This window comes from Salvelinus namaycush, chromosome 18 (genome assembly GCF_016432855.1).
Source record: "Salvelinus namaycush isolate Seneca chromosome 18, SaNama_1.0, whole genome shotgun sequence".
Taxonomy (NCBI): domain Eukaryota; kingdom Metazoa; phylum Chordata; class Actinopteri; order Salmoniformes; family Salmonidae; genus Salvelinus; species Salvelinus namaycush.
The window spans coordinates 3,958,075-3,979,681 of NC_052324.1; the positions used below are offsets into that span (position 1 = coordinate 3,958,075).

A 21,607-nucleotide genomic window follows, 5' to 3' on the forward strand; every position below is an offset into this window, starting at 1 on the left:
TACTCTACCTCCACAGGGGAGTCCTTAATAATAGAAAAAGTACAATACAGCATCTGGTTACTAGTCAAACTCATCAATAAGATGATGTATGAATTATTTAGGTAATCATCTTTCACAATACGGTTTAGAAGCGTCTAGGATTAGACTACTGTAAACAAACGTCCTGTCTACCCATTTGTAGGTTACAAGTAGTGTAGTGCAACGTCTTGAATTATTTGGATTTGTTTACGAGATGCCTGGGGTCATGCAAGAGGTCACTGTAATGGTCTCTGCTAGCTAGATCCACTTAGCCTAATGGCATTGACGTAATATGATTGGACAGGTGAAGGCGAGTGCTCTGCCACATACAGTAGCTTTCACATGTCCAGACAAGTCTTTTCAGTGATGCATTTTTTAAGTATTAGGCTACTACAGGGTTAGGGTGCAAAAATGTGCTTTTACATTTAACAGCATTTTCAGTCAATTGGTGCGTCAAAGACTGGATGTAGATGAGGGGTATCCTCATAGGTCTATCTCATATCCAGTAAGTGAATCCTTCACAGTCCAGTTTAACCTCACAACAGCCTTGGAACTCAGAATTCAACATCCCTCCTCTCGCCTTCTGCTGGAGTTGAAACAGAAAATAGTATACTGCAAAATATTACACTGAATCAGCTGTGTAGTGCTACGGCAAAAACCAAAACATGCACACCTTGGGGTCCCCAGGACCGCATTTGGGATTACGCTGAATTAGAATAAAGGTTAGGGTAAGGGACAGGGCTAAGGCTAGGGTAATGGTTAAATTTAGGGTTAGAATAAGGGTTAAGGTTATGGTTAGAGCTACGGTTAGTAGTAGATAGTTAAGGGAGTATGCTAGTCACATAATCAGCGTAATAAATACACCCCAGTGTTAGCTAGTCAATCCAACCAGGGAAAGTTGAAAAAAGACAACGGTCACAAAAAAAAAACTATAGTTTGCTGCCCCTACTATCTGCCTAGCTAAATGTTTTTGGTCCAGACAGTAAACTTCAGCAAGTGCAGTTTGCTCACCGTAAAACAGGGTAGCCTACTTTATGCTACGTTGGTAATATTTATATATATATTTTTTTAAATTGGGTATGACAGTTGTCCCATGTCCATCAGGGTTTTTTCTCATACCTTGCAGTGTTGTTGAAGCCAGAGACGGAAGAGGGAACGAGACATCAGACCTCTGGGGGTCAACATCCCACTCCCAATCTTTTTCTGTTTCAATGGAAGTCAATGGCCTCTCCTCTCCTTCCTTAATCCGAAGACCAATACCTGGATAAGTGCTCGAGGAGTGTGTCAATTGGAAAAGGCTATAAGGACAGAATTTATTTTAAAAATGTGGTTAGGGTAAGGGTTAGGGTCGGAGTTAAGGGTTTGGTTAAGGTTAGGGTAAGGGTCCGTTTTAGGTTTATGCAAGTTGGTTTGAAAAAAGACTAAAGTTGATGTCCACACCCCTGTGGAATTGTAATTAGCACAATAAAATGTAAAAACATAAAATCTGTCAGTTAAGAGATAGAGATACGTTTTTTTGTATTGGATTCATCTTAATCAACCACATCCTGATCGCTCTGGAGCAGGTTTTTGTCAAGAATCCTTCTGTACTTTGCTCTGTTCATCTATCCCTCAATCCTGCCTAGTCTCCCAGTCCCTGCCGCTGAAAAACATCCCCACAGCATGATGTTACCACCACCATGCTTCACCGTAGTGATGGTGCCAGCTTTCCTCCAGACTTGAAGCTTGGCATTCAGGCCAAAGAGTTAAATATTGATTTCATCAGACCAGAGAATCTTGTTTCTCATGGTCTGAGAGTCCTTTAGGTGCCTTTTGGCAAACTCCAAGTGGGCTGTCATGTGCCTTTTACTGAGGAGGGGCTTCCATCTGGCTCTCTAGCATAAAGGCCTGATTGGTGGAGTGCTGCAGAGATGGTTGTCCTTCTGGAAGGCTCTCCCATCTCCACAAAGGAACTCTGGAGCTCTGTCAAAGTGACCATTGGGTTCTTGGTCACCTCCCTGACCAAGGCCCTTCGCACCTCGATTTCTGAGTTTGGCCAGGCGGCCAGCTCTAGGATGAGTCTTGGTGGTTCCAAACTTTTGCTCTCAAATCAACACTTTTTTATAGAAAAACAACTAAATTGGATGTTCTAAGTTCACAACAATGCTTAAATCACATCACAAGACCACTTTTGAGGTCTGCAGAAAAAAACAAGAAATTTAGATTTTTTTAGTTGTGACCATTTAATTCAAGTGTGCAGGCACGTTGCAATGTTGTTTGGTTAGCAGTGTTTCTGTAGCGCACATGAGATGGAGTTTGCAAAACAAATGGCCACTGGATTGATGCAAAGAATCATGATATTCTGCCAGGTAAGCATAGGCTACTTTGTAGCTAGAATCCTGACTAGAACCCAAAAATGTGATCATATTACTCCAGTGCTAGCCTCACCGCACTGGCTTCCTGTTAAGGATAGGGCTGATTTCAAAGTTTAACTGCTAACCTACAAAGCATTACATAGGCTCGCTCCTACCCATCTCTCCAATTTGGTCCTGCCGTACATACCAACACGTACGCTACGGTCACAAGACGCAGGCCTCCTTATTGTCCCTAGATTTTCTAAGCAAACAGCTGGAGGCAGGGCTTTCTCCTATAGAGCTCCATTTTTATGGAATGATCTGCCTATCCGTGTGAGAGACACAGACTCGGTCTCGACCTTTAAGTCCTTACTGAAGACTCATCTCTTCAGTAGGTCCTATGATTGAATGTAGTCTGGCCCAGGGGTGCGAAGGTGAACGGCAAGGCACTGGAGCGACGAACTGCCCTTGCTGTCTCTGCCTGGCCGGCTTCCACTGGGACTCTCTGCTTCTGACCCTATTACGGAGTCTGAGTCACTGGCTTACTAGTGCTCTTCCATGCAGTCCCTAGGAGGGGTGCGTTACTTGAGTGGGTTGAGTCACAGACGTGATCTTCCTGTTCGGTTTTGTGCCCCCTCGGGCTCGTGAGGTGAGGTGGAGGAGGTATTCAGGGGCTATACTCAGCCTGGTCTCAGAGTTGTAAGTTGAAGGTCTGTTAATATCCGTCAGGTGGTGTGGAGGCTGTGCTTTGGCAAAGTGGGTGGGGTTATATCCTGCCTGGTTGGCCCTGTCTGGGGGTATCGTCGGATGTGGCCATAGTGTCCTCCGACCCACCCATCTTAGTCTCCAGTATCTATGCTGCAATAGTCCTTGTGCCGTGGGGCTAGGGTCAGTCTGTTATATCAGGTGTAATTCTCCTGTCTTATCTGGTGTCCTGTGTGAATTTAAGTATGCTCCCTATAATTCTATCTCTCTCCCTCTCCTACCGGACGACCTGAGCCCTAGGATCATGCCTCAGGACTACCTGGCCTGATGACTTCTGCCTGTCCCCAGTCCACCTGGTCGTGCTGCTGCTACAGTTTCAACTGTTCTGCGTGAACTATCTTAATTTATCCACCATCTTTGGTCGATGCGTCAAGTATGGGTAACTGCTTGGGGAAAATTACGTACCTTCAATGAGAGGGGGCAAACATTTCAAGATGACATTGTTAGCAGAAAACAGGATCCCTTATTATAGTGAATAGAAAAATCGCAGTCTTCGTGGTCAATCTTCATGTAAATAAAAACAAAAATTGGAAGACAATCACGGTACCAATAATTGCTTATAATACACCAGTTATAAGTCCTTGAACTGATGATTTTAAAAATCGCACACAGAAGCAGTTATAAGGATATCTTTGTTGCTAATGGCAGCCTGCAGTGCCCCGGTCGGCCTTCAACTTGAGTTACTCAATGAGAGGAGGCAGCACTGAGCTAGCCTGCAACTTGACTTCCTGGAGTAGCTCAAACTGCGCATGTTATGTCTCCGTGAGACGCCGTCTTAACCGACTTCATTTGGCTTCAATGCGCTATTGAGTCTTCCCATAGGAACGAATGGTGTCACGTGATCGATGGCTTTGTCCATTCATATATACACAGTCATTGGACTCGTTTGAGTGGTAAGGCGAAAGCAACTGACTTTAGACAAAAGACGAGGAGTGAAGTCGGTGGAAGTTACATTGAAGGTCTACTTGGGACAGTGGATGGATCACACAAGCCCATGGTTCATGCAATACAATTATTAAAATATCTATTCTGTTTTTCTTCCTTTTGCCTCTTATGTTTGAGATTGAGATAATGACATTGTAGTAGCTTGCTGTAATAGTTACTTTTTCATTTGACCTACAGAGGGTGATATACTGTAGGTCATTGACCTTTCAAAAAGCTTTGACATGTAAAATCAACACAATAAACACACATACTTGAAATTATCCTGTAATTCACATATTAAAGGGAAAAGTCCACAAAGTATAAAGACTAACATAAGTGCAAAGTGCAAATTATTTATAAAGATGTGGACATGTACATTGTTTTCCCGACACGTCATTGACAAAGTTTGTTTTGTTACGTTCCATCCTCTTCAAAGCGAAGTCATTAGTGGTCCAGAGAGACAAGGACACACAGTCACAAAGTCCACATCAGCTAAGGGTGGGCAAAAGTGAGGTGCACTCCAGTTTGTGGAAGGGGCAGCATGTCTCAACAGCCTCTCCAGTAAATGCATAGGAGACCACAGTGATGACAGGATGAGGTGGAAGAAGAATCAGTCGTGCATTCATTCAGCATCATGCCTCCTCTGATGAGCACAACAATGTACTGTATTTGGTTTAATCTAGTTTGCTTTCATGTGCTACGCATTTTTTGACACCCCGGTAACATAACGATAACATGTTTTTTAAAATCTATATAAATACTCTCTCACTATAGAAATAGAATATCCACATATGCCCTGCAGAGATAAATGTATTTCAAAAGTGTGACAGTCTTCTTCAAAATACTACTCTCATCCCATGGAATATCAAAAATATTAGATTATTTTATGTTAAAATCTCTGTAGAAAATGACTCTAAATATATACAAATACAATTTGATGCAAATGATTCTGTCTTTGAGAGTTGTTTAAAGCTGTATGCCATATCTTTGCAAGTAACTAGCATGACATTGAACATACATAGATTTCAATATGCACAACATATTCTGAACACAAATGAGTGACCAGCCTCCATTACAATTTCTGAGCCATTCAACTTGCCTCATATTGTATGTTGGATTTGCAAAAGGACACATTTATGTTTTTCACACCCTACTACAGTATAGACGTTAGAGGACCATGTTGCGGCTTCTATCTTCAGAGCAGTCACTGCAGATTACCAGATTTCACTGGATGTTTATGTCAAATATGTTATCTTCAAGGCAAATATAGCACAATTCACAGAGCTAAAAACTGTAACTGAGTGGGTCTTTTCTTGTTCAAATTATGGCTTTAAAATATTGACCATGGTTTTTTCTCTCTCGCGCACGCTCTCTCTCTTGCCCTCTCAACAGGAGTTGAGACTGTTATGAGTAGACTTCCACCTGGAAGAGTTCTCCGAATGCTGGGGACATCCGTTTAACCTATGACTAAACAGAACATCTTAATTTCAGTTGTAAATGAACCAGTCCCACTTGGACACAATGTTTTCATCTTATTCTTCCATTACATTTGAACTTCTGCCATACTTCTCCGTGAGTCTATGACTATGAGTCTATGACTAAGACTATGACTTGAGGACTTCCAATGTTCTCTCTCTGTGAGGATGAATTATTTGGCCATGGCTCGGGGGTTCTGGGGGATGTCCTGTCAAAGGTAGGGAGCATCGTTCTCAGTGACTGTATGATGAACTGAAGTTGATCAGCTTAATGTCAGTGAAGGCTGTTTCCACTCTTACCCAGAAGGACCTGCAGGGGAAACAAGGAAAACACATGCATATGAGCATTCTGACAATAAGAGGGAAATGCAATTGAACTTGCATAAACAGCTGCAGCTATGGGAATGAACAGATTAAAAAAAGAACACGACCACAATTCAAATAAACGTTTTTTTGTCAGACATTGTTGCACAATTCCTTTCAGAGCATTCAAGGCTGCATTGTACACCTTTTTTTTCATCTAATCACAAAAGAGTGAACAAAATAGAACATTCTCTTATAAAACATGTGCATGCAGCAACAGAATAATAGCCAACATCAATAATCCTGTATGTTGTTGGAACCTAACAGTTTGTAACTCACAGATGTTGGTCAACTTGAATGCTTTGTACTTGGACTGAAGATTGGGCTGTCTTTATCTAATTGTCAGAGTCAAATGGCTTACATCAACGGTGATGACACATAACAGTATAATGTTGATAGTGTCCCTTTTTTACAGTTTCTGTGAAGTTTTGGGGTGACATAAAAGGCCTAACTGTATTTCCTAAATGTGTGTGGTTTCATACATTCCTCATAGCCTCTTGGTCAATTCTTACACTTGACAAATTCTTGAGTGTATATCTGGACAGCTGTGTCACCATAGCTGTGATACACAAGTCCAAATTGTAATATTGTTTTCCCTTAAAAAAAGGAGATGCAGCTGATGTCTCTGCTTTTAATAGTCTCCAAAGGGGCATAATAATCTCTGATTAAGTTGGCTTCACAACAACATTTCTCAAACTCATGCTCTCTCTCTCTCTCTCTCTCTCTCTCTCTCTCTCATCATTGCGATAGATATCTCTTTATATGGCTCGTGTGGGCACACTCTTGTGGAAGCCCTTTTAAGGTTCTCACAACACTGATCTCTCAGCATTTCCTTTCAGTAGGCTATATTATGTATTTATGTATTTCCTGGAAATTGTTCTTAATTTGTTAGTTTTCAATAGCACTGTACTTCTTGATGAAGGTAAATACATTGATTTCATTTGATTTCTCTAGAATAAAATGTTTCTACTAATCTCATCAACAATGTGACCGGGCACACAAGCCTGACATTGCTACATCCTTCATGGCATTCCTAATTTTTTAAATGCTTGAATAAGCACAAATCCTTATCTAAATTGTGAACGCAGTTAGTAAGCTTGTCCAGTAGAGCAAAGAGATCATGCATTGAGTCACATCAACATAAAATTTCACGCCCCGCTTTTTGTCTTTTGTCTTTGTCTCACACACATTTCAAACACACGCTGCTTTTCCATGTCCGTTTTAGAGCATTGTCAACATTTGTGTTGGTACAAAGGCAGTATGAAAGATTGCTATCAGCATAGTAATAGCCTAGTCCTGCTCATTAGAAGCCTTGCTAGTAGGAGGTGCCCCTATTTCCATCCACCTCCAGGGTATGCCTAATTTGATTCATTCCAAAAGGGTTCTTTGGCTGTCCCCATAGGAGAACCCTTTTTGGTTTCAGGTTGAACCCTTTCGAGTTCCATGTAGAACCCTCTGTGGAAAAGGTAATTCATGAACCCAAAGGGTTTGACCTGGAACCCAAAAGGGTTCTTCCTAGAACCAAAAGGGTTCTACCTGGAACCAAAAAGGGTTCTTCAAAGGGTTCTCCTATGGGGACAGCAAAATAACCATTTTAGGTTCTAAATGTCTTTGTTTTCATACGTTTTGAATGGCATAATAACATAGTAAAGCCCTACCACATACACACATGGGTATGACTGTTTGACTACAGTTCTATTCATTTATGGGGTCAATTAAGACCAAAATACCAACATCTGATGAATGGTTATATACAGCCAGGTCCATAATTATTGGCAGCCTTAATCAAGATTAGCAAAAAAGACTGTATAAAATAAATAATACAAAAACGGAGCTACAGTGCCTTCAGAAAGTATTCACACCCCTTGACTTTTTTCCTATTTTTTTGTGTTGAACTTGAAATAGATTTAATTTTGATTTTTGTCACTGGCCTACAATACCCCATAATGTCAAAGTGAAATTACATTTTTACACATTTTTACAAATTCATTAAAAATGAAAAACTGAAATGTCTTGAGTCAAGTAATCAACACCTATACAGATTCAACCACAAAGACCAAGTAGGTTATCCAATGCCCCGCAAAGAAGGGCATCTATTGGTAGATGGGTAAAAAAAAAAGACATTGAATATCCCTTTGAGCACGGTGAAGTTATTCATTACACTTTGGAGAGTGTATCAATACACCCAGTCACTACAAATATACAGACGTCCTTCCTAACTCAGTTGCAAACCACTTATTGCATTTCACAATGAGGCCAATGGTGACTTTAAAACAGTTACAGAGTTTAATGGTGATAGGAGAAAACTGAGGATAGATCGACAACATTGTAGTTACTCCACAATGCTCACCTAATTGACAGAGTGAAAAGAAGGAAGCCTGTATCGAATAAAAATATTCCAAAACATGCATCCTGTTTGCAACAAGGCACTAAAATAGTACTGCAAAAAATGTGGCAAATCAATTCACTTTTTGTCCTGAATACAAAGCGTTATGTTTGGGGCAAATCCAATACAACACATTACTGAGTACCACTCTCCATATTGTCAAGCATAGTGGTGGCTGTGTCATGCTTGTAATTGTTAAGGACTGGGGAGTTTTTCACAATAAACAAAAATGTATGGAATGGAGCTAAGCACTGGCAAAACCCCAGAGGAAAACCTGGTTCAGTCTGCTTTCCACCAGACACTGGGAGGTGAATTCACCTTTCAGCAGGAGAGGCCAAATCTACATTGGAGTTGCTTACCAAGAAGACAGTGGTCGAGTTACAGTTTTGACTTAAATCTGCTTGATAATCTATGGCAAGACTTGAAAATGGTTGTCTAGCAATGATCAACAACCAACTTGACAGAGCTTGAAGAATTTTGAAAAGAATAAATGGGCAAATATTGTACAATCCAGGTGTGCAAAGCCCCTAGAGACTAACCCAGAAAGACTCACAGCTGTAATCGCTGCCAAAGGGGATTCTAACATGTATTGACTCAGGGGTGTGAATACTTATTATGTAAATGAGATATTTCTGTATTTTATTTTCAATAAATGTCCGAAGATTTCTAAGAACATGTTTTCACTTTGTCAGTATGGGCTATTGTGTGTAGCTGGGTGGACATGTATTTGTTTCGTTTAACCATTTTGAATTCAGGCTGTAACACAATAAAATGTGGAATAAGTTGAGGGGTATGAATACTTTCTGAATTGCTCAGAGAAAGACATTTTGTTCAACAAGAAATAAAAGCAAATCTCAAAAAGATAGGGGTCATAATGCTCCCCTTACAAGGATAACGACACAGCCGTTTTCTAAAATGTTTTATGAGATTGGAGAACACGTTGGAAAGCTTCCTAGACCATTCCTCCATAGAGAATCTTTCCAGATCCTTGATATCCTTCATCGGCTCATATGGACTGCCCTATTCAATTCAAACCACAGGTTTACAATGGGGTTTAAGTCCGGAGACTGAGAAGACCATTGCAAAATGTTGATTTTGTGGCCAATTAACACTTTTTTTGAGCATACAATATAGCTCAGTATTTGTATCCTTCAAGTGAAGTGTGAGAGTGGAGCGATATTGAGTGGGAAAAGGTATGACCTTATTGCCATACTGTCAGACAGAGTGTGTTGTGCAGCGGACGGATTTGAGGGAAGCTAGGTTTCTTGTTTAACCTAGAGCATAAATTAATAACATGTTCTAACACAGCTTCCTGTTTCTTGAATCCCTTCAAAAATATGAGTCAATTTAACTTTACTTCTCTCAACCCAACCCTGCCAAACCCCCTTACACTCCAAGGACAGTTGTCGGTTGGCACTCACTCACCATTCATTCTCTCCTTGTGCATTATCTGTCTCTCTTTTTTCTCATTGTTTAGATAATCCACGTTTGACTGGAGTAGAAAGCTGGTAAAATAGAAATAGAACACTATAAATAATTTTGAAATGTTTAATTAAGGGTAATTAACATCAAACCGTTGTGGTGGTTGATTTTCAAACCGTTGTGGTGGTTGATTTTCGGAGGATGGTTTTCTGTGGTTTCAAGGTAGGGTTAGGATGAGGCACACAAGGCGAGTTTGCAGGAGGGCAACTATGGCTGACGCTGAGGCTGCCATTTTCCAACAGGAGCTGGGGTGGTGGTGAGGAGGAGGAGCACTGATGGACAGGGCTCATTTCACCAGTCAATTCTGTCTGTAAGTGTATATCTGTGTTATTGACGTCATATTGCAGGTCACAGTCAGGGCAGTACCCGTGATACTGGACCTTTTCACTGAATCGGACCCGCTCCCTGGTGGCCTGGTGGCATTTGCTCTCTTCATGCCGTAGCAAAGGCATGCGCGTACGTCCTTTCTCTGGAATACTATTTGAGATGCAGTACAATAAGTCTCTGTTTGGCTTCCCTGTGAAAACTTCATTGCGCATAAGAGTCCCGTTAGCCTTGGCTAGTAGGTTCCCTGATGGAGGATTCTTGTTGTTCTCCTCCGCTTTGATAGATGTCAGCCTGGGAGGCGGCAGAGGAGGGTGGGGCTTCTTCAGCACAGTCAGGACAGCAGGGCTGACAGATGGGGGCCTAAAGATAGCGTCGTCAGGGTAGATCTTGATCTTGTCAGTGCTGGAGGCTGTGGTGGTGGTGGTGCTGCTGCTACAGCTGCTGTTCAGGGTGTCTGTCTTGGAACTGTCCGTCATCGCCTCCTCCAGCTGTAGGTCACACGTGAGGGAGTCGATCTCATGCACAACCTGCACCAGCAGAAAGGAAAAAGAGCTATCATGGACAGTACTTATATTTAGCTTGACAGACATCAAAATAACAGACTATTAGAGTACAAAATACAGCAGCAGCCAAAATGTTACCGTATGAAGCACTTGTTGATGTGCAACCTGGCTATTAAAATAATGCATTATTATAATAACTTTTAACATTTGGTATTCTCAAGCCGGATTCACTTGCAACACAACAATATTATCTGATTCATTATGTATTTGTAAGGTAAGGGGAAACTACCCACACAACCCACCAAATTGTATTCAGACTCAAAAGTGGGACCCTCTGGCTATGAATTAGCAGTACTAACTTGTTTAGATAAGAATTAATTCTGTGTGTATGCACTTACACATAGTGGACATATTCAATTTAAAATTGTTGAAAGCACATACTCTGCCTCCCATACATTCATGGTTGAGGTTATAATAATATACTATATAGTCAGTGTCGTAGTGAATGACTACATCTGCCCTGAGGTATCTTTACTAATTTGGACTAGAAATAAACCCGTATTACTGAAATGCATGCATCAAAAGACACAATGTTCAGAACTATTATGGATAGTCTGAAATGACTTTGTAACCCATAACTGACACAATACCTATTAAGACCTATGGAGATCATTTACATATCATGAAAACATTTCACTACTCACAATACAGTGGTAGTCAATACTTTGCCAAACCATGTCTGTGAACAGTATCCATACAGTATACCTTTTTAAAAATCATTTTGAAGTAATTAAAGACATTGATGTAATATTGAAGCAATATCCGCATATCTACATTTCATGGAATATTAAACTGTGGCTGGGCGAAAAGCTCCTGTAGAGTGAAATCTCCATGCACAGTCATAAATCGATCATTTAGTGGGCCACAAAAAAAAGAGTCACAGTATCCAGTGCCACATGCTGTAGGGCATGTTGATTCTCTCTCCGTGCCAAGCATCTGGGTTCAGCTCCCCTTAAACATAGGCTTGAATCCAGCCAGTATAGTGTGTGAGTTGCAGTAGATAACTGCATTTGAATGGGATTGACTGAAATCTTGTAATATGTCCTCTAGGTTGGTTGTTTTAGCAGTGTTGTTAGACTAACAGACTGTGTATGCTTCCCTGAATAGAACACACTGACCCTGCTACTATTCCATTCAAATACATTATTTCAGAGGTCACGTGTGCCGTATATCCATTTTAATTCAGGATGTAAGAAAAATCTTGCAAGTAGGTCTTATCCAAGTGACAACATGTCAGATAGGGGCGAGTATTTCAGCCCCAGCAAGCTGGACAGCTCTATTCTTACAAAAGCATATAGGTTGGCGACATCCACATGTCAAAGCACGTTAGACTGCGGGTTATGGAAGATGGTAGACAACAAGGATTATTATGATCAATGTGTGAAATTAAAATAAAACAAAGAAAGCATGAGATGAATGAATAAATGCAGTAAAATTGCAATTGTTATTCAGCTTAAATAACTTGGACCCAATGACAGCACTGTCAAAATCCTGATATTGTAAAAAGGTGCCTGGAGAGAGCTGCTGTATATTTTGACAGGAGACAAATCTCATGGAAACAGCAGGCCTAGGCTAGACAGTATTAAGATGATGACATGAAATGCAAAACCATTCCGGGGAACTTCAAGATGAACAATTAATCATGAATAATTTGTGTGCTTAAATCAAAGCATGCGCTCCAAGGCGTTGTCATCCTCTGTATAGACAACCTGTCCTAAATATATTTCATGTTCACTGATAAGATATATTGTCACATATGATAGGCCAATGCAATGTTTGTAGGCCCTGGACTTAATTATTTATATCTGAGCCTTCAGATGTTTATTATAGAATAAGCTTGTTTTGCTCCCCACCAACAGAAAAACAATAGCCAAACCATACCAGCATGAAATAAAAAAAACATGTATGTTCATCTCAAACAGTCTAAAAGCCACTTAAGCTAGACATAAGGAAACCTATTCCACTAACCTCTTTGAGTTCCTTGGCCACATCCCTCAAGTCTCCCAGGATGGTCTCCAAATCCTTCATGATTGTCTTGATCTGCTTTTTTACTTTCACTTTGGAGACTACTCCTTCGGAAGATTCTGCATTTGATGTCCCTGACATTCTTCGTTGGCACAATGTATTTTAAGGATCACTAATAAATCCTTTCGGCGAAGCAAGACCATTTTGTCGATGCATTTTATTGCTCAGTTTTCTTCACATTCCTATTGGCTACATCACGCAAGAATGTAGTGAAGTGCAGTGACAGCGTCCCGGCGAGCACGCCTGCGCAATAGAGCATAGCAAAAATACTATTATCTTAAGAAACATATACAATATAATGTTGCTGAAGAGGTGTTTGTCGACAGTCGCTCATGATCATTCCGCTGTTACCTTTCACATTTTCTCAAAAACTAAAATGCTGATAGTCACATTTCCTTGTGGCAAGCACTGCAAATTCACAATTTTGAAGATGCCTAGTCAGGTCCAGCATGATAACAGAATGATAAGGAACAAGGCAAATAGGATAGAACACAGCAATCCAATCCATGCCCAATATTCTAATCATAACGGTCCGTTGGCTGCGCCAGGCATCCCCGTTGATCAGATTCTCTCTCAAAAATATATTTATATTCTACACAACGACAGTCCGATATAGTATAGGTTAAATTCATAAACTGCAGTTACATTACTGAATAAATGACAAGTGAAAATCATTCCATTTTCACATTGCCTCTTCATCGAAGCCTCCATGGTGTTTGATAGCCGACGTCGGGGGAGAGAACGGTCTCTATACGGCTGCGCTTAGAGCTGTAGTCGCATGACACACGCGCACGCGCCGCAGAAGCAGATCACCTGGGGCCTCATTTATAAACCATGTGTACAGTATGTACAAAATATACCCCAAAATGTGCGTGCGCCAGTTTTCACGCAAAGTTGGCATTTATAAAAAATGTACTTGACATGAGAATGTGCTCACATCCCAGCAAACTTTAGATCATGCGTACACACATCTACTATTGGCAAAAATAGCCTACTGTATTGCAAGCTGGCAAGTAAGTATTTTGTGCAAATGGGGGATATGATGAAAAGCTTATTCATAAACAACTGGGAAAAAATATGAACAAGAATGCAGCCATTTGCCATTAGGGAGTGAATACCATTTAATATAATAACGGTTACATGCAGTGGCAACCGGTCATTCAGGGCAGGAGGAGCAGAGCCACACCTGTTTTGAGCTCTACCTTACCTTTCTAGCAAAAATATATATAATAATAAATAAATAAAATATATATACAGTACCAGTCAAAAGTTTGGACACACCTACTCATTGAAGGGTTTATCTTTAATTATAATATTTTTAACATTGTTGAATAATAGTGAAGACATCAAAACTATGAAATAATACATATGGAATCATGTAGTAACCAAAAAAGGTGTTTAACAAATCAAAATATATTTTATATTTGAGATTCTTCAAAGTAGCCACCCTTTGGCTTGATGACACCTTTGCACACTCTTGGTATTCTCTCAACCAGCTTCATGAGGTAGTCACCTGAAATGCATTTCAATATTTAAAGTTTTTTTTAATCTAACCTTTATTGAACAAGGCAAGTCAGTTAAGAACATTCTTATTTACAATGAAGGCCTACCGTCATTTTATTAGCAGGTGTACCTTGTTAAAAGTTCCTTGCAAAAGTCTGCATTTAACCGTTTGCAATACAGGAAAATAGCCTTACGCTTGAGTAAATTACGAATACCCCTGACATTAATTGAACAAAGAGATAAAGACATAAACTTCAACCAACAACCTTGTTATGCCAATATAAGCGTTTCCTAAGGAAATGTAACTCAAAAGGATTTCCATCCCATTATTAACCTCTCCAAAAAAAATATATATATATTGGTCATAAAGTTCCAAAAGTATTCTTACTCCCACAAGGGGGAGACATTGTGTAGACTTCACAATAAGCAGTTATTCACCTATAGTTACACAGAACCCAAACCGGCTGCGCGCGTGCGCCATCGTGCATACATTTATGTTGTCCCCCCACACCAAATGCGATCACGACACGCAGGTTAAAATATCAAAACAAACTCTGAACCAATTACATTAATTTGGGGACAGGTCAAAAGGCATTAAACATTTATGGCAATTTAGCTAGCTAGCTTGCACATGCTAGCTAATTTGTCCTGGGAAGTAAATGTAAAATGTAAATGTAAATTTTGTATGTGGGGTGCTGTCCTCAGATAATTGCATGGTATGCTTTCGCCGTAAAGCCTTTTTGACATCTGACAACGCGGTTCGATTAACAAGAAGTTAAGCTTTTAAATGATGTAGAACACTTGTTTGTTCATGAAAGTTTAATATTACAATCTTGTAATTTGAATTTGGCGCGCTCCAGCTTCACCGGATGTTGTCGATTTTGATCCCGTTGACGGGATCCGTGCGCTAAGAGTTAACTGCTGGCTACTCTTCTTCCGTGGCTTAACCCAACCAGAAAAGGTCACAAGTGATTCCCTAAAAGCTGTCTGCATTCAAACATATTCTACTGTACAGAAAGTTCATGTCTTAATTAATTGATAGTGTCAGAATTAAATTACTTCACAATTAAAGTCAATTGTTGTTTTCCTCGGCTATAGAAGGTTGTAGCTCAGCCTCAGTGTCAAATAAATGAAACAATGATATCCCCATATGAATCGTTGTCACGTCTTCTCTGGGTGTTTTACAGCTTGTTTCTAGCATAAAGCATCACGGACCAAAGCGCTGTAAATAATCGGATCTGTTTTGACATTTTCTTTTATAAAAGGTAGGCCTATGGCATACTCTCTCAAACCTCCTCAATTCGAGTCCTGATTTTAACTTCACAGCCCTTTACTGACACAGAGGCAGGCTATTTTAAAGAGTGCATGGTGGGTGGAGGAATTGGCCGGAAAATCTATGGATATAGCAGCCTATATCTAATTCCGTCTGTCCAACAGGTAGGCCTATCTCTTATTTCTTAGGAATAAATACGCCTCAACACAAAGCCCTCTTGTTCGTTGTTAGTAAAGTCTAATTTAAATGAAGAAGTGTTATGCTGATGAATGAGGACCCAAAAGCGACGTAATAGTAACAGAGTCTTTATTCCAGTAATAAACAAATAATGATTCTCCTGGATATTATCAATGGTCAAATCCTCTCGTCAATAGAGAGGAACGACTGGAGACGCGACCACAGACTGCAGGTCGCTTCAGGAAGGCACTGGCCGTAGCTGACATAGACACCTGCTCACACGCAGCATCTGAAGAAGGCAAAGAACACGACAGGGCGGAACAAGGACACAGGAACAGCAAACATCAAACAAGAATCCGACCAGGCAGAAGCGGAAAACAGAGGGAGAAATAGGGACTCTAATCAGAGGGCAAAATAGGGGACAGGTGTGAAAGAGTAAATAAGGTCGTTAGGAGAATGAGAAACAGCTGGGAGCAGGAACGGAACGATAGAGAGAGAAAGAGGGAAAGAACCTAATAAGACCAGCAGAGGGAAGCACAGGGACAAGACATGAAGATCAAAGACAAAACATGACAGTACCCCCCCACTCACCGAGCGCCTCCTGGCGCACTCGAGGAGGAACCCTGGCGGCAACGAAGGAAATCATCAATCAACGAACGGTCCAGCACGTCCCGAGATGGAACCCAACTCCTCTCCTCAGGACCGTAACCCTCCCAATCCACTAAGTACTGGTGACCACGTCCCCGAGAACGCATGTCCATGATCTTTCGTACCTTGTAAATAGGAGCGCCCTCGACAAGGACGGGGGGGGGGGAGGGAAGACGAACGGGGGCGCGAAGAAAAGGCTTGACACAAGAGACATGGAAGACAGGGTGGACGCGACGAAGATGTCGCGGAAGAAGCAGTCGCACAGCGACAGGATTGACGACCTGAGAGACACGGAACGGACCAATGAACCGCGGAGTCAACTTGCGAGAAGCTGTCGTAAGGGGAAGGTTACGAGTGGAAAGCCACACTCTCTGACCGCGACAATACCTAGGACTCCTAATCCTACGTCTATTGGCGGCTCTCACAGTCTGCGCCCTGTAACGGCAAAGTGCAGACCTGACCCTCCTCCAGGTGCGCTCACAACGTTGGACAAAAGCCTGAGCGGAGGGAACGCTGGACTCGGCGAGCTGGGACGAGAACAGAGGAGGCTGGTACCCAAGACTACTCTGAAACGGAGATAGCCCGGTAGCAGACGAAGGAAGCGAGTTGTGAGCGTACTCAGCCCAGGGGAGCTGTTCTGCCCAAGACGCAGGGTTTCGAAACGAAAGGCTGCGTAATATGCGACCAATCGACTGATTGGCCCTTTCTGCTTGACCGTTAGACTGGGGATGAAACCCGGAAGAGAGACTGACAGAAGCACCAATCAAACGACAGAACTCCCTCCAAAACTGTGACGTGAATTGCGGACCTCTGTCTGAAACGGCGTCTAACGGGAGGCCATGAATTCTGAACACATTCTCAATGATGATTTGTGCCGTCTCCTTAGCGGAAGGAAGCTTAGCGAGGGGAATGAAATGTGCCGCCTTAGAGAACCTATCGATAACCGTAAGAATCACAGTCTTCCCCGCAGACGAAGGCAGACCGGTAATAAAGTCTAAGGCGATGTGAGACCATGGTCGAGAAGGAATGGGAAGCGGTCTGAGACGACCGGCAGGAGGAGAGTTACCTGACTTAGTCTGCGCGCAGTCCGAACAAGCAGCCACGAAACGGCGCGTGTCCCGCTCCTGAGTAGGCCACCAAAACCGCTGGCGAATAGAAGCAAGCGTACCCCGAACGCCGGGATGGCCAGCTAACTTGGCAGAGTGAGCCCACTGAAGAACAGCCAGACGAGTAGAGACAGGAACGAACAGAAGGTTACTAGGACAAGCGCGCGGCGACGCAGTGTGAGTGAGTGCTTGCTTTACCTGTCTCTCAATTCCCCAGACAGTCAACCCGACAACACGCCCTTCAGGGAGAATCCCCTCGGGGTCGGTAGAAGCCACAGAAGAACTAAAGAGACGGGATAAGGCATCAGGCTTGGTGTTCTTATTTCCCGGACGATAGGAAATCACGAACTCGAAACGAGCGAAAAACAACGCCCAACGAGCCTGACGTGCATTAAGTCGTTTGGCAGAACGGATGTACTCAAGGTTCTTATGGTCAGTCCAAACGACAAAAGGAACGGTCGCCCCCTCCAACCACTGTCGCCATTCGCCTATGGCTAAGCGGATGGCGAGCAGTTCGCGGTTACCCACATCATAGTTGCGTTCCGATGGCGACAGGCGATGAGAAAAGTAAGCGCAAGGATGGACCTTATCGTCAGACTGGAAGCGCTGAGACAGAATGGCTCCCACGCCCACCTCTGAAGCGTCAACCTCGACAATGAATTGTTTAGTGACGTCAGGAGTAACAAGGATAGGGGCGGACGTAAAACGCTTCTTGAGGAGATCAAAAGCTCCCTGGGCGGAACCGGACCACTTAAAGCAAGTCTTGACAGAAGTCAGAGCTGTGAGAGGGGCAGCCACTTGACCGAAATTACGAATGAAACGCCGATAGAAATTAGCGAAACCAAGAAAGCGCTGCAACTCGACACGTGACTTAGGAACGGGCCAATCGCTGACTGCCTGGACCTTAGCGGGATCCATCTGAATGCCTTCAGCGGAAATAACAGAACCGAGAAATGTGACAGAGGAGACATGAAAGGCGCACTTCTCAGCCTTCACGTAGAGACAATTCTCTAAAAGGCGCTGGAGTACACGTCGAACGTGCTGAACATGAATCTCGAGTGACGGTGAAAAAATCAGGATATCGTCAAGGTAAACGAAAACAAAAATGTTCAGCATGTCTCTCAGTACATCATTAACTAATGCCTGAAAGACAGCTGGAGCATTAGCGAGACCAAACGGCAGAACCCGGTATTCAAAATGCCCTAACGGAGTGTTAAACGCCGTTTTCCACTCGTCCCCCTCTCTGATGCGTACGAGATGGTAAGCGTTACGAAGGTCCAACTTAGTAAAGAACCTGGCTCCCTGCAAAATCTCGAAGGCTGACGACATAAGGGGAAGCGGATAACGATTCTTAACCGTTATGTCATTCAGCCCTCGATAATCCACGCAGGGGCGCAGAGTACCGTCCTTCTTCTTAACAAAGAAAAATCCCGCTCCGGCGGGAGAGGAAGAAGGCACCACGGTACCGGCGTTGAGAGAAACAGACAGATAATCCTCGAGAGCCTTACGTTCGGGAGCCGACAGAGAGTATAGTCTACCCCGAGGGGGAGTGGTCCCCGGAAGGAGATCAATACAACAATCATACGACCGGTGAGGAGGAAGGGAGCTGGCTCTGGACCGACTGAAGACCGTGCGCAGATCATGATATTCCTCCGGCACTCCTGTCAAATCACCAGGTTCCTCCTGAGTAGAGGGGACAGAAGACACAGGAGGGATAGCAGACATTAAACACTTCACATGACAAGAAACGTTCCAGGATAGGATAGAATTACTAGACCAATCAATAGAAGGATTATGACATACTAGCCAGGGATGACCCAAAACAACAGGTGTAAAAGGTGAACGAAAAATCAAAAAGGAAATGGTCTCACTGTGGTTACCAGATACTGTGAGGGTTAAAGGTAGTCTCACATCTGATACTGGGGAGAAGACTACCATCTAAGGCGAACATGGGCGTGGGCTTCCCTAACTGTCTGAGAGGAATGTCATGTTTCCGAGCCCATGCTTCGTCCATAAAACAACCCTCAGCCCCAGAGTCTATCAAGGCACTGCAGGAAGCAGCTGAACCGGTCCAGCGTAGATGGACCGACAAGGTAGTACAGGATCTTGATGGAGAGACAGGAGTAGTAGCGCTCACCAGTAGCCCTCCGCTTACTGATGAGCTCTGGCTTTTACTGGACATGACATGACAAAATGTCCCGCAGAACCGCAATAGAGGCAAAGGCGGTTGGTGATTCTCCGTTCCCTCTCCTTAGTCGAGATGCGAATACCTCCCAGCTGCATGGGCTCAGTCTCTGAGCCGGTGGGAGGAGATGGTTGAGATGCGGAGAGGGGAAACACCGTTAACGCGAGCTCTCTTCCACGAGCTCGGTGACGAAGATCTACCCGTCGTTCTATGCGGATGGCGAGTGCAATCAAAGAGTCCACGCTGGAAGGAACCTCCCGGGAGAGAATCTCATCCTTAACCTCAGCGTGAAGTCCCTCCAGAAAACGAGCGAGCAACGCCGGCTCGTTCCAGTCACTGGAGGCAGCAAGAGTGCGAAACTCTATAGAGTAATCCGTTATGGATCGATCACCTTGACATAGGGAAGCCAGGGCCCTGGAAGCCTCCTTCCCAAAAACTGAACGATCAAAAACCCGTATCATCTCCTCTTTAAAGTTCTGATAATCGTTAGAACACTCAGCCCTTGCCTCCCAGATAGCTGTGCCCCACTCCCGAGCCCGACCAGTAAGGAGTGATATGACGTAAGCGATCCGAGCTCTCTCTCTTGAGTACGTGTTGGGCTGGAGAGAGAACACAATATCACACTGGGTGAGAAAGGAGCGACACTCAGTGGGCTGCCCAGAGTAACATGGTGGGTTATTAACCCTAGGTTCCGGAGACTCGGAAGACCAGGAAGTAGCTGGTGGCACGAGATGAAGACTCTGAAACTGTCCAGAGAGATCGGAGACCTGAGCGGCCAGGGTCTCAACGGCATGACGAGCAGCAAACAATTCCTGCTCGTGTCTGCCGAGCATTGCTCCCTGGAACTCGACGGCAGTGTTGAGAGAATCCATAGTCGCTGGGTCCATCTTGGTCGGATTCTTCTGTTATGCTGATGAATGAGGACCCAAAAGCGACGTAATAGTAACAGAGTCTTTATTCCAGTAATAAACAAATAATGATTCTCCTGGATATTATCAATGGTCAAATCCTCTCGTCAATAGAGAGGAACGACTGGAGACGCGACCACAGACTGCAGGTCGCTTCAGGAAGGCACTGGCCGTAGCTGACATAGACACCTGCTCACACGCAGCATCTGAAGAAGGCAAAGAACACGACAGGGCGGAACAAGGACACAGGAACAGCAAACATCAAACAAGAATCCGACCAGGCAGAAGCGGAAAACAGAGGGAGAAATAGGGACTCTAATCAGAGGGCAAAATAGGGGACAGGTGTGAAAGAGTAAATAAGGTCGTTAGGAGAATGAGAAACAGCTGGGAGCAGGAACGGAACGATAGAGAGAGAAAGAGGGAAAGAACCTAATAAGACCAGCAGAGGGAAGCACAGGGACAAGACATGAAGATCAAAGACAAAACATGACAAGAAGGTTGAAATGAATTATGCCTAGGCTACTCCAATTTGCCTACTTTCAGCACCATGAGCTTTCCATTTCTGATTGATTGTTCCGCGGCTGATGCTTCAAATTTCAGCACCACAAAGTAAGTTACTCGAATCTGTCTTATTGTGAAGTCAATAACTCTCTGATGACTATATAATGGGCAAGAAACATATTGTTTTTATTCAAATACATTATAGTAGTAGCAAGATATCAAAGTTGACTCGTTTTCATCTTTGCGCTCTCCTTCTCAAATGGAATAAAACATAGGATATAGGCTAGTCCAAGGCAAGATATAGTTTTTTTTGGAATAGGCATAATCCCCAAAAATGTGTGGAAGAATTATTTGACTCTACTCCTGAACTGCCACGGTAGGGCTACTCAGCACAACATTGGGTATGCGGCACAAAATAAAGTTTTGATCAGCAAGAGCAGAGCAGGCCGCAATATCCACTGCAGTGTGTAATGCAGCATAGTTTAATTTACACCATTCCAGCAGCTATCTTAGAAATATAACTTTGCTCCGTGCTTCTCCGAGCATGCACTTCATAGCCTGTAGGCTATGGATCATTTGATTGAGACCACACTAAATAGCCTGCTGAAAATCAGAGATGAGGGGCGGCATCGGGCACAACTAATT

The 21,607-nt window shown here is 43.0% G+C and overlaps 1 protein-coding gene across 1 annotated transcript; it reads right to left on the reverse strand.

Annotated features, from left to right (window-relative positions):
- Positions 1-9,856: 9,856 nt before the first annotated feature.
- Positions 9,857-12,827, reverse strand: LOC120063508 (protein Largen-like). The gene is made up of 2 exons (XM_039013884.1): positions 12,605-12,827; positions 9,857-10,600 (listed from the first exon to the last, which is right to left on the reverse strand). Exons 1-2 carry the CDS (start codon positions 12,740-12,742, stop codon positions 9,857-9,859), a joined length of 882 nt encoding a protein of 293 aa, XP_038869812.1. The 5' UTR covers positions 12,743-12,827.
- Between the last annotated feature and the right edge of the window lie 8,780 nt (positions 12,828-21,607).